General features: G+C 29.5%; 1 protein-coding gene across 1 annotated transcript in view; it reads right to left on the bottom strand.

The window, feature by feature from the left end:
- Nucleotides 1–13176, bottom strand: part of LOC129985021 (uncharacterized) — a 57084-nt gene extending 43908 nt beyond the window's left edge. The window contains exon 1 of the mRNA XM_056094950.1: nucleotides 13089–13176. Coding sequence (XP_055950925.1) covers nucleotides 13089–13176 — 88 coding nt within the window. The remainder of the gene's footprint in view (nucleotides 1–13088) is intronic.
- Nucleotides 13177–14799: the final 1623 nt, after the last annotated feature.

Raw genomic sequence — 14799 nt, 5'->3', positions numbered from 1 at the left:
TATTTGTCTTTGTTTTTTAGATCTAAAACTACCTAATTTGTTATAGATATACTTTGAAATGTGAAATGCGTTTCAGAGAGTTTCTTTAAAAATTTAATAATTATAAATAAAGCAAATTTTTGTGGGGTGTTTTTTTTGGCTTATGTTGTTGAAAATATTGTTACAGAAAAAATATTTTTCGTTGCCCTATGCGTTTGAAATTTACGTGTTCAATGAAATAAATTAAAATTTCGTATTATGTTTTGTAAATTTTCAGATAATTAAAAATATTTTACTCATAATTCGTAACAATATATTTCATCGAAGTCTACAAAATTAATTGTTGAAATAAAGAAATATTTTGCATCGTTGCTATTGTTACAAAATTTTTTCTTCTACAACAAATACCGCCACTCAATTGTAATTACTCAGAGCATTTAATTGTAAGTTTAGCAGCTTACTTGCTGTCTAATCCTCCAGTTTCTTTTACTCGTCGGCGACTCCGACCACTCTCACACACTCAACTTTTTCTCTGACGATCCACACAACTTCTGACGATACACACGACTTCTTCTTCGCTTCAGAGTTCCCGTCTTTTATAGTTCCGGGAGGCGGGGCTGGAATCTTCGGACCAATCAGGGCGTACATGGCTGTATCTTGGGTCTTAGTGGATGGATCGTGAAAGTTCTCGAACTTTCCAGTAGTATCCATTTAGTCTCTAAACTCGCCAAATTCGTCGCCAAGTCGCCAAATGGTCGCCAAGCTCACAGGTCATTGACGCACAGGACAGATCTTACAAAGGGTCTTTCTTAAGCCGCGGTCCAACGGCCGGATGATCTTCACAGATGTGGTCATAAAACTGTCACCCTTCCTTCGTGGTTCCACCCCGGCCTGTGGCAGCGGACCCACGACCAGAGAAATCTTCAGACGGCACGCGTTCCCCTTTCGACCACTCAAAACCCTCAGTTTTTTTGACTCCCTTCCCCCCCTTAGCCCAGACAAATTTTCCGGTTCTTTGATGTTTATCCATCTACCGACATTTTGCGGGAAACTACAGGCGTACCACGGGCGACGGGGGAGTGTGGTCCCCCAGTGGGTTGGATGTCAGATTTATGACCAAATCCGTGAGGTGGCAGGTCGTTGGACCGCCGCTTTACGGTGATACTAGCCGTGCCAGGTAGCAAAATTACAGATTTGTAACACTATAAATGTTTCGTCTTCGGTTTTTCTTACAATGTTATTGATGAGAATCTGAAGGTACGGTTTATTTTTTTTTATAGTTTAAACATGCATCTACATAATGCAGGCTTTTAATAAAATTTTTGAAAATTTGTTAAAATTATAACTAAGATTTAACTTCAGAATAATTTTTTTTTCCTGTTTTGAATACCGGTGCATTTTTCTGAAAATAATTTTCACATATAAAAAAATAAATAACAAAGTTATGGAAATGTATAGCTTAGTGAATAGGTCGATGCAAGATTTATAAAAAACAAAACTTAAATTTATTTTGTAGAAGATGAAAAATATTACATATAATATATAATTGAAATTTGTATCAACAATTAATCCCGTGGGTAACTAGTCGCCAAAATCAGTTTGTAAGGAATAAGAAAAAGAAATTATAACAGTATAAATGTTAAAAATTTGACAAAACCGACATTAGTGATCAGAAACTGCAATTTAAGAAATAAATTATCAACAGCCAGTACAATATATAATTGAAGAAGAACGCATTACTAAGTAATTGATAATTTCAACGGGCAAATATTGATTAATGAAATTATTAATTCCTTCAAGTAAAATCAATCTTATTTTATCAGTTCAGAGTTTAGAAAATTTTTGGAAGTAGCAGTTCTCTGGGGAATACATGGGTATTTCTATCAACATTAAAATTTACTAAAAATCTTTACATTAATTAGAATTTCTTACTTGTTATCATAAGTATCATAAAAATCATTTATAAAACATCAAATGGTTGTTCAAGTATTTATGAGAGACAATTGAGTAATAATTATCAAAACCTTTAAAAAAATTCCATCTTTTCCTAAATAAATTTGGGAATTGGTTTTATAGAATCCCATTGAAGATAAATCCATTGTTCAAAAAATTCTGATGCAATGTTTACTATTACATTCTTGAAAAATACAATAGAAACTATTTGAAAAGAGGATATATTGTTTTTAATATTTTAAAAATATTTGAACCTTTATTCTGAAATAACTTGAAAATATTTTAAACTCAATTCGCTTATTTTATTTCATTTCTAAAATAAGCTTTGTAATTATGCAACACCGATATCAAACCCATAATATCAGTAACTGAATCAAAACAAAGCAAAATGCTTTAAAACATCTTTACAAATGTTTAAAAATTCGATAGTAAATTTTTACTGGTATAAAATATGTTTCCCTGGATTTTTTTAAAAAATTTTAAAGTTGTATAAAAATGACTTTTCTGCATTAATATGTTCTTAAATTTAAAAAAAAATATTTCTAATTTATTTATTTTTTTCATTTTTATAATTTTACTTTCCGAGAAAAGAAAATTGAAAAAGCCACTGCATACTAGATCATTGTGAAAATGATGCGCCCTTCAAAGCGCTTTGAAAAACTTTTTCACCATCTATGTTACAATTTACAGACAGTAAACATCATCAGCTTTGAAAAATTATCAAGTTAAAATTCTAGAAACTCCCATTCATTCCAATTTAGCTTAGATAATGACACAATGTTGGTTTATATCAAAACTCGCGATCAATAATTCAGCAGCCTTTACCACTCATTTTAAGAACATATATACGTGCTTACATTTGGCGGTAAGGTGCGTAGATTTAAGTCGAAGTTTCATGACTTAGTCCTACAAGATTTCAAACTCGCACAAGGAGTGCTTAAATATTCATGACTAAGTCCTCAAGTTTCAACTGAGAGTTTAAAACGGCTTATTTAACTTCTCCTTAGAATCCTTCCATGGTAGCATGCATAAGATCTTTTCTTTTCGCTTTGGAGTAGAAAGTGAATGAAGCATTTCCATTTGGATATGCGCTTTGCCCAGATTCTGCTATTTATTTGTCAGAAGAGTTTAAGTTCTGCATATGGGAGAATCGTTTTATCCGGCGATTTAAAAAAGGCGAAGAGCTCAAGATGCAATTCTTTATGAACATTTAGACGCTTGTTTCTGATCCAAATGGACTTGAAAAGCAGAATGTGTTCACAAAATGTGTAAATTTATTTAAAAAAGATTCCGCATATAATTTTTGATGTCAAACTTCTTGAACGGTATAAATGAGGTGTTCCAAACATGCGTAATTTTACAAAACATTTAATCGAAGATTACAGTGCGGTCGGTAAAGTAATTTTACTTCAAATACAAAAGGGTGTGTCGTACAGCCTGGAAAGTAACATGTACCTATATTAAAGTGGATATGCTGAATTTATTGAGACACGTTACAGAGCTTCTAGCGGTAAAATAAGGAAGTAGCATATATATCTTAAAAAAATAAGAGATCGATCAAAAACTCCTATTGGAAAAATGTGTGTTATAACATAAAGGAAAAAAATTATATAGATATCTCTGAAATTGAGAAACATATTTACAATTAAAATTTTGGAATTTTCATGAATTTTTCAGTTCCTCTATATAACACATATCAAAATAATATCACTCAAAACATTTCTTTAAGATGTACGTACACACTTAAAGATTTATTTTTTTAATTTTAACTTTAAACATCCAGTTTTTTCACAGTAGGTTATTAATATATGTTTAAACTCATTTCTGCGAGAAAAAACTACATTACACTAATTATTATTTAATTAAATAATATTTAATGAGCTAATTAGCCTATTTTTTGAAACATGATATCTTATTCTAATTTGTACAGACACACAATTCTAGTTGGAAACTATGCCTTCATGTTGTCTGCCTCAAGCAAGTTATAAAAATGTATAGTTTTTTTAAACGATTTTTTCATCAACGATGAATAGAAAAAGAGAGATTTTTTCTGTCATTTTAACTTTTAAACAGCTATCAAAAATTTATTTCTATAAATATAACTTTGATTGAGGGACAAAACATCCGCTATTTCATACAGATTATTTTGATATATAAATAACTGTCTTTGGTTCATTTCTTGTTGAGTTATGATTGTTTGAATGAAGCATCATAGTGGAAAAATATCATTCTTCATAAAATGAGTTTAAAAAACACCGTAACTAGAGTTTTTAATGAAAGCAGCTCAAGAAAAATAATTATAACTCGAGAAATATTTCGAATATTGACAACATCTTGGTATCAACTGAAAGCTAAAGGATCAGAGAATATTATTAAGCAATAAAAAATATTCGATATTTTGAACGATTTTCGAAGTTTCAAGTGTGTACATACACCTTAAAATGTCGAATAGTGCGATTTGTCCAAATGGTCGAAAGGCTGATAAATAATATCCAAGCACTGGGGACTTCATTTATCCATAATTACAGATATCTTCGAATATACCAATTGGTATTTGGAATTACTTTTTTAATTACTTCCTTCAACTCACTAATTAAATTCACTTTTAAGTTTTAAGTAGTAAATTGTAATTATCTGTTGAAATGTAAATTAATTTGGAATAAGAACCAATGAGTTTAGTACTTCATATCCATGTTAGCACTATTTTCAACAGAAATCTATAATCTTCGATTAATTCTATAATAGATTCGATTATTAGTTAATAAAAATCGAATCGAAAAATTTCAGTCGTAAATTTAAAAACATATTATTATTCGTTTAAATAATAGTTGATGGAAGCGTTTTATGGTTTTATAAAAGGTAATGAATAGTTTTTTAATTATTGTTTGTGTGCGAGTTTATTTTGTATTTCATTTCGCTTCCTTCTTTTATATATTTTTAAATAAACATAGTACTGTTGCGGAATTTGTAATTGTGCTTATAAACTGCTATTCAGCCAAAAAATTAAACCTTCTGTGCTGAATTGGAGCAATAATTGAATAATATGTTTGAAGTAATTTGTATTTTCCCGTGTATAAATCCCATTGAAAGTTAAGTCAAAAATGAGAATCAAGAGCCTCCGGTATGGTGGTTGGTTCTTGCCGTCCGGTGGGTACAGAAAGAAGTGTAGTTTGTTAAGCTGTCATCGATGATAGGGCGTAATTCCCACCGAAAAGGTTGTACCATGGCCGGTGATGGCCCTTAGGATTCAATCACAATTCCCACCAGTGTTGCTGTCGTGGTGGTCTGGGCATTCAGTTTAATGGTTTTGCTACGGGATGGTCGGAGTAGTCAGTTATGGTGCTTTCTCATGTATAAGAGAAACACTTCTTTAATATAGCATATAATTCAATTTTAATTACAGTTCCTATATACAAAGAGATAAAAATGTTATATTAATTTTATAATTTATTTACTTTATCCTATACGAAATACACAAAATCTATTTAGTTTAGTTATATTAACGCCCCATTTTAAAGCAGCTCTAATAATATTTTAGGACGAACCTCGTCATTTCGATTCTCGATCAGATGTTGAGGGCGTCTTCTGAGTTGGCAATCTCATCTCTAACGAAATATACAACTATAAAATTTTGTGACTGCAAGTGTAGTTCTGTGTCGAATCATTGTTTCAACTGAATAAGAAAAAAGTGTTTAAAGTACAAATTCGATTTTCGGATATTATTAAGCACTTTCCGGTGATTAATTGCCAACAAACTCGCCAAGGATGATTCGATGGCCTCAGTAAAAATGTTAAATTCACGACAAAAGTTAAGATTTCGCAACTATTATACGTCAGTACCATACAAGGCGTTTTCTGGTATGATAAGTTTGTTCGAGAAAATATTAGGTATACCACTCCCGCTGGTTTTTATCATGTGAAAAGAAAGCGTTCAACATTTACTTTGATTTACTGTACTATCAAGCACAAAATACTCATGTACAAAACCTGAAAAAAAATATGAGCACTCATAGCATTCACAATTTCGTCCGAATTGCATAATTTTATGACGGGGCAGATGAATAATACCTTTATTAGAAAATATACAATGGAACTGCATTCACTGTGGTTTATTAAATATACAGATCGTGTCAAACGTAAAAGAGATTGGTTATCAGTGGTTAAAAATGGCGCAGAAAGATGGCGCCAAGTAATGGGCTAAGAAACTCTTGTGCTTCACCTCTTGACGTAATCGGATCACGTGCGTCTGTTGTTCTGATCCAGTGGCTCTTGCCTCCATACATCAAAGTCTGGGCGAGGACAGGACAGGTTACAAAACATGAAAGATTAGATAAGTTCGGCAATTGGGAAGCGCGAAATTTTGCCAACTTGGCGACTTTCCGTGAATTGCGTGACTTAAAAGGGATTTGCGTCCTTATCTCCCGACCCCCAAATTAAGACATAAAAGAATGCGATTTCCTTCGCGTTTGACATCTTAAATGACGACGGAAGCATTAGAAAGGGCTTTGGAGGAACATATCAATCTCGTTTGTTTCTCATCTTTTGGCCAGTGAGCACGAAGATTCGCGTTGGTTGTTTTCTTCCTTTTTTGCCAACTTTTATGGTTTTATCTGGGTTCGTTGACTCCGGGATAGGGAAAAATAAATAAACCTTTAGAGTACAACGCGTGGGGGCTTTGAGTTGGATCTGTTAAGGGGACAGTGGACTTAAAAATAAGCAAAAATGGACAAAATCATGCAATTTTATTTTTATCATTTCATTACCAATATAGAGTTTTATAAAATATATTGTTCAATAAAATAAATATTGCAGGATTTAGAGGAAAAAAATAGTTCATTTTAATCACGTTTCTTAAAATAATATTGTAATTTTATTTAAATACCTTTGAAATGTTCCAGGTGTTTTAATTTTTGAAGAAATTAAATAGAATTGAAAATAAAGATTTCAGTTAGACATTAAAAGAAAATAGGGTATGCATTTTATGTTTCGTCTTTTTTTTAGATATTTAAAAGTCAATTTTAGTTCCGAAAAACATAAAATTCAATACGTATGAATAAAATATTTCTAAAAATTTAGCATTTAATTGTAATTACAAAATCATACGCAGTTTTATTCCAAATGAGCATACATTAGATAATAAAATAATAATAATAAAAAAAATTAAATCGACCTGAAATATTTTGAAATTTTTAAAAACAATATGTGTTTACAATTTTTAAAAATAATATATTTTACTTACTTTAAAAATAATATATACATATGCATAAAAATTTTTATAATTCTAACTGAATAATTCGCAAAAGTGTCTAATACTGTCTACCGTCCGCTTAAAAAAAGACAGAGCAGAATTTAATAAGAAATGTCCCACCAGATGTCAATAAAAAATAGTTGAATATTTCTTTTCAGTTTTAAATATGGACGTTTGCATTTATTTAAAAAGGCACTCTTTTACATATATAATTTTTTAGTTCAGTAGGAACAGAAAATTGAATTTAATACAGTTGTTAGACTTTCGCCACAGAATATCCCCGAACTTGGAATCTCTAGGATTCCCTGTCGGTTGAAAGGATATACGTGGGAGTATTTATTAAGATAAAAGAAATACATATAAAAAGAAAAAAAATCAATATACACAAAAAAAGACATAAAATATCAATATACACATAAAAAGACATAAAATATCATCAATACACATAAAAAGTAACTATATACAATATTATAATGATGAAGGAGGTGTTCGGTGGGGAGTATGAGTAGATGAAATCTATTGAAGGTAATATATTCTGGAGAAGAGCTTGGTTGAGAAAAGAAACAAAAATTTATACTGGGCTTGGGTCTGGAGAAATCAATTCCTCGTTCTCTTGTAGGAACCGCACAAGATTTCTAATTTTAACCTTGGACATCTTGTTTCTCATAACGTTGGTCCACCAGATATTTTCTAGGTCGTGGATGGGTTTTTTGAGATGAAAAGATGTGGTGAGAGGGCAGCTAGTGGCATAATGAAGGGGATCGCCTAAAAATAATAATTTATTTCTTTTCGATATTAAAAATATGTATTTCCGTTGGTTTAAAGCAGCTTATTTCCATAACTCCGTTGAGGTTTTTTGTTACTAATGCGTGGGATCTTTGAGTTAGATGTGTTAAAGAAAAGGACAGAGCAGAATTTAATAAGATATGTCTGATCAGATGCCAATATAAATAGTTGTATATATATTTTCAGTTTTAAAAATGTGCATTTTCATTTAATTAAAAAGGCTCACTTTTACGTATTTATTATTTTTTTTCTTTCACTAAGAGTAGAAAATTAAATTTAATAAAGATTGGTAGGTCATTTGCCTACAAAAGTAACAGCTTATTTCTTTTTAATATTAAAAATACAAGTTTTTTATTAGTTTAACTCCTTAACATACAATGATGTGTCCGACACGCGATTGAATTACTGAATTTTTAATATTAAATCTGCAATTAATTAAAAGTATTAAGTAATTTAAAATGCGAAAAATGTTTCAGAAACGCTCTAATATCTCAAATCTTCTTATATTATTGGAATTAAAATGACAATCAATGTCTCAGATAGGAAATGCTATCTAATTATGAAGTTAAATGGATTCGTATGTCAAGGGGTTATGATAGTTCATTTGCATAAATCAGAAAATATTTTTGTTACTAAAAACAGAAAGCTAAATTTAAAACGAATAGTTAAATAAGATGCCAGTTAAAATGATTTTTTAGTTTTAAAATGTTAAAAGGTAAATAAAGCTGCTAATTTTTATAAACTCGTTTTTAATTCTTCTTCGCATAGTACTAAAAAAGAGACATTCTTGTATTTTTAAATAATTTAATCTTGAAATTCTATGAGATCTACAAGTTTCAAACGATCCTGAATACAAAATACATAATTTTTTAAAAAGTTATAATCGATTTCAACAAGCAGAACTTTTTTCGGAAGTGTACAAAAATGCTATGTGTCTTTAATTAAAAATTACGTTCATACCAAAACTACCTAACAATACGGAGTACCTAATTTCTGATCAGAATGCTAATTTAAGCATAAATAAAACCAACATTATTAAAATAAAACCAGCATTGTAGAATGAACAAATCTCATCTACTTCCTAACTAAATAGCATCTGGTGTTTCTATCTGTTTATGTTGGAAGTCTGAAAGATGTAACCATCCTTGTAATCTAAGTGATTTTACTTTTCAAATAAATTTCTATCAGCAATGCAGAATTTTCTGTGCAGAAATTCTCTAATTCGATGCATAATTTCCTATTATAAATCGATAGAATGCAATTTTATAATAAAATTTGATTTTTATCAATATATTTTCAGTTTGAATGAATTAATCAACTATCGAAATATTTCTGAATAAAAATTACTAAATTTTGATTTATTCAGAAGCTAAAATTAGAATTGTAGTTTTACTCGAATGTCAGGAAATAGTTATAACTTTTATTCTGAAATAAATTCAATTTACTTGGGAATAAATGTAATTTATTTTATTTATTTCTATAAAAGTAGAATTTCCTCAGGACATAAAGAAGACATTTGTTAATGAATAATAAAACAAACATATTTTATAAGCTTATTCGTAATATTTTAATAAACATAAATTCAGAAACCTATTTTCATTTTAATCGCTTTCTGAAAACTGAAAAAAATATTTAGAATGGAAAAAAGTTGAAATATGCGGAATTTCCCTTTTGATTTAATAAAAACAAAGAGAAAGATTTAATCTTCCCTAAATGGTTAAATATATCTTCTGAAGGATCATTTGTCATTGTGATTTAACTGGAAATAGTTTTAGGAAGAAAATTGATGACATCTGATGAAATATGTTCAAAAATAAATGGCAAATTGGGCTTTTATAGGCATATTTATTCTGAACTAAATTAAATTAAGTGTAGACTGACACATTCAATGCTTCCTATTGATTTAATTAGATATTATAATTCATGTCATTAACTTAATAAACATGTGATAAGTATTTTGATTACAGTTATATTTTTTCAACAAAATTTTGATATGAAATTTTAACATTGGACAAAGCAAAAACAATTATGGAGATGGTTCATTTGTGCGATATAGAACCGGGGGATTCTTCTCCTTGAAATTTTCTCGTATATTATCTTATAAAGGTCTTATGTTTTATATTTAAATTTTAGATATTAAATCTCTGTATTAAATTTTATTTATCTTACTCTCTGAGTTGAATAGCTATCATGTTAACTTATATTTGGACAGCCGGAAGGAGAAACTTTATCTAAATGAATTTTGATAAAAATTTCTATGAAATGAATTCTAAATGAATTTTGTAAAAAAAATCTATGAAATGAATTCTAAATGAATTTTGATAAAAATTTCTATGAAATGAATTCTAAATGAATTTTGTAAAAAAATCTATGAAATGAATTCTAAATGAATTTTGATGAAAATTTCCATGAAATGAATTCTAAATGAATTTTGTAAAAAAAATCTATGAAATGAATTCTAAATGAATTTTGATAAAAATTTCTATGAAATCAATTCTAAATGAATTTTGATAAAAATTTCTATGAAATCAATTCTAAATGAATTTTGAGAAATATTTCTATAAAATCAATTCTAAATGAATTTTGATAAAAATTTCTTCTAAATGAATTCTGATAAAAATTTCTATAAATTTTAGAATAAAGGCCGTATACCAAATGAATTCCGTCTAACTGAAAGGGTTTTTGAATTATTACAGACAGATATAATTCCAAAAATTTGCATTTCGGACTCAGGCAGATCTGAAAAGTGGAAATTTAGACAAAATCTGGAATTAGAAATTCTTTACTCTTATAATGTTTTATCTTCGTATTCAAAAAAGCAAAAAGTCATGGTTTTTTTTAATTACATAAATTGCAAATCACCAACCTTATAAAAATATCAATTTATTTTGGTATAACATATTTCTTATAGTATATTGATTCTTCTCCAAACAGAGAAGAAACACGATAAAATTGAGAGGTGGAGAATAAGATGACACTCAAAACAGAAATGAAAAATCTAGTTATTAAAACATTGTAAAGAATGCTTTGTTTTTACATGGATAAATGGCGACTATTTATTATTTGTTATTTTTTAATCGATCTGTCGGCATTGGATGTTTTGAAAGGTTTCAGATAAAAGTTATATTTATCTTCTCACCATGTAAGTAAATTTACTTTCCTCACTCTAATAATAATAAAGAGGAATATATATGCTTGTTTTGGTTCTCTACAGGCCAGATTGTTTGACTAAGATCGATCGAATTTCTCACGTCTGTATCTTACAAAGTGGGATGGTGAACTCGATGCGATATGTTTGAAATTTTATATAGAATTTTAAATAATTAAAAAATTAAGTTGAGTGTTGGCGTTTTTCCACGATAACATCCAAAAATATTATTGGAAAAAAAAAACGAATTTTACACTTTTTTAAAATGTACAAAACTTGTCTTTTTAAGGATGTCAATTTAAAAATCTTGCGCAAATTTTTCAGCATTTTGGCAATTTTAATATATATATATATATATATATATATATATATATATATATATATATATTGTTACGAAATTTCCGGGGTTCGTTTGGATAGTGGGGGTTATATGGTGTGGGGAACGCTCAATCAGCAGGCGGCAGTAGAAAATAAAAACAACGACGTTTATTTACACGAAGACACACAGGGCAGCACAAAGACGACAACTATATACAGCATAGAAGACGATTATCTTCAGCCGAGACGTGCAGCATACAACAGACTCTACTGCAGACAGTAGTACACAGCTTAGTTCAGCACTAGCTTCACTCCGTCGCTGCTCCGCTTATCTCTGGAAGACCAGTTCTTTACCGTCGGTTCCGACTACGACGACTCCACTGGTCCACGACTACTCTCTCCGATCTGGTTCACGACCACTCCCCGGCAGCTGCAGCTCCTTTTATAGGTCTTAGGAGGCGGGGCTAGATGCCTCTCAACCAATCAGGAACGTTCGAGGCGTATCACCGTTCCTACTGGACGGTTCGGGAAAATTCTCAATGTTTCGGGTATAATCTATTTTGGCGCCAAAGTCGCCAAATTCGTCGCCAAGCTCTGGGACCTCCCATGGAACCAACTGAGCTGGGAAGCAGCATCACAGGTTCGTAACAATATATTTTATTGCTTAATTTGCGATATTTAATCATATTGTTGCTCTTAAACTGTTTCACTGTTTCATCAAATATTGTCTTTTATTTTTGGATACAAAAGGAAAGGGATTCTGTTTAATATTTTGTAATTTACTAGACGAATCAAAACAAATTAAGTTACTATACAATGAAAGTTAAAAGATAGTTGAACAAATCATTACTATTTGTAATAGAGCGATAATGACTAATGGGACTTTTCATTTTCATCTACATTAAAATTATACAATAATAAAATCATATGTAAGACAGGTGAAATATCAAGACTTCAATGCTTGACAACATGATGGTATCACGGACATAAAAATATAACTAAATTAATTAAATGTAATTAAATATAACCTATATCCCTGGCAAACAAACTGGTAGCCAAAAGTGATTAGTATGAAATAAATTAGGTTTAAACTTAAATTATAATAGTTTATTTAGTAAAAATCATTCGGTGATTGGAACATTTCAGTTTCAGATTAGTTGTGCATAAACTTCAATTTTAAAACATATATTTTTGATTCGATGGATAGTAGTAAATATTTATCTCCAAAGACAATTAGTTAATCATAAAATAATGATTATTTCTCTTTTGAAAAATTTTTTGTTGTAATTTCAATGAATTTCAATTGTTAGATTTCTTTGTGTCAAACCTTTTTAATAGCACATAACCAATCACTACGTAACCAAAGATGCGATTTTAAAATTCGATAAGTTTGCAGGAAGTTTGATGCTATTAAAATTGATATTTCAACTCTTCAGCAGCAAAATGAGTTTACACTTTTTCTAAATGATAAAGCAAAATATGCTGAACCATTTTTATAAAGTTAAGTAAATTCCAAGAATTTTAATATCACAAAACCTATTGCATAATGAACAATAATTTCATATTCCAATATTTTTCATATAATAATGTTTTAAATAATTTTATTTTACCTAATTACTTTTATTACATCATCGTTCAATCTGTTCTCTTACCAACCAATGCCTTTCATTCCATTTTCTGGAATGCAGTTTCTTCGTCCAATAAGGAACAGCAATGCTTTAGCGTTGATCTCTTGGTAGGCCATACATCACTAGCTGTTATTAATCACTCCTTCATCCTCTATTAAAAGGGAATGATGACGCGAAGAAATCACTTCCCGACCCAGATTCTGTCCAGCAGTTGGGTGGCCTCTTCCTTTCAATCATTCTTCGAGAAACTCGATCAAGCCACGCTGTATTGTGTTGTCTTGATGGATGCTTTCGCCTATTATTGCTTTCACTGAAGTCCTAAGCCCATTAGGAAAGATTCCTGTAACCTATCGCTTTTCAGCTCCGGCAAGATTCGTCAACACTCGGGCAAACTCGGTGGTGTTCGGGGTTTCGTCAGTAATGTAATGCTTTAAATTAAGCTTACGCATTAGGGACTTTCCGGAAATTTAAGGAAAAAAATGAATAAGAGTTTCTTGACTTGTTTGAGAAAAAAGGTTATTTTATAATTTTTGAACGTAGAGGTCAATTTTCAGAAATAATTTGAAAATGTTGAACTGATGTGAAAGTAATTTCTGTGGCATAAACGTGAAACTTTTTGAATTTATATGTAAAAGTTATTTCCTTAAATAATTTCTTTTTAATTTATTTAGTAACTTCCAGAGGATATTTTCTGAGGAAGAAAATTAGTGTCAGAAATATTTGATTAATTTTATATATTAAATTTTGTGGATATTTGAAAAAAAATACATTCGATCATCAAGTTTCCTGAAAAATGTCTAAATTCATCGAATTTTAATTAGACAGAAAAATTGTAAAATGAAAGAAGGGAGCACATACAATGCCTGTCAAAATGAAATCGTAATCCAATCTCTAAATTCTTTTTGAATTTATATGTAAAAGTCATTTCCTTAAATGATTTCTTTTTAATTTATTTAGTAACTTCCAGAGGATCTTTTCTGAGGAAGAAAATTAGTTTCAGAAATATTTGATTAATTTTATATATTAAATTTTGTGGATATTTGAAAAAAAAATACATTCGATCATCAAGTTTCCTGAAAAATGTCTAAATTCATCGAATTTTAATTAGACAGAAAAATTGTAAAATGAAAGAAGGGAGCACATACAATGCCTGTCAAAATGAAATCGTAATCCAATCTCTAAATTCTTTTTGAATTTATATGTAAAAGTCATTTCCTTAAATGATTTCTTTTTAATTTATTTAGTAACTTCCAGAGGATCTTTTCTGAGGAAGAAAATTAGTTTCAGAAATATTTGATTAATTTTATATATAAAATTTTGTGGATATTTGAAAAAAAAAATACATTCGATCATTAAGTTTCTTGAAAAATGTCTAAGTTCATCGAATTTGAATTAGACCTAAAAATTGTAAAATGAAAGAATGGAGTACTTACCATGCCTGTCAAAAGAAATCCTAAGATTCACTTTGACCTACAATATTTAAAATTCATTTGAAGAATTCATTTCCAAATTTATTCCTTTTAAATTTATTTTATAATTTCCAGAGGATCTGATCTGACGAAGGAAATAAATTTCAGCAAATTTTGTGAATATTAAAAAAAAAAGGCATCTGATCATCAAGTTTCTTGAAAGATGTTTAAACATATCAAATTTTAAATACAACGAAAAAATTAAAATGAAAGGATAGAGAACAATTGTGCTTGACAAAATGAAATCACATGAATCTCATATTTCATTTT

Source organism: Argiope bruennichi, chromosome 9 (assembly GCF_947563725.1).
Source record: "Argiope bruennichi chromosome 9, qqArgBrue1.1, whole genome shotgun sequence".
NCBI lineage: Eukaryota > Metazoa > Arthropoda > Arachnida > Araneae > Araneidae > Argiope > Argiope bruennichi.
The sequence above is the reverse complement of the archived record's forward strand: the minus strand, read 5'-3'. Positions and strand labels throughout refer to the sequence as shown.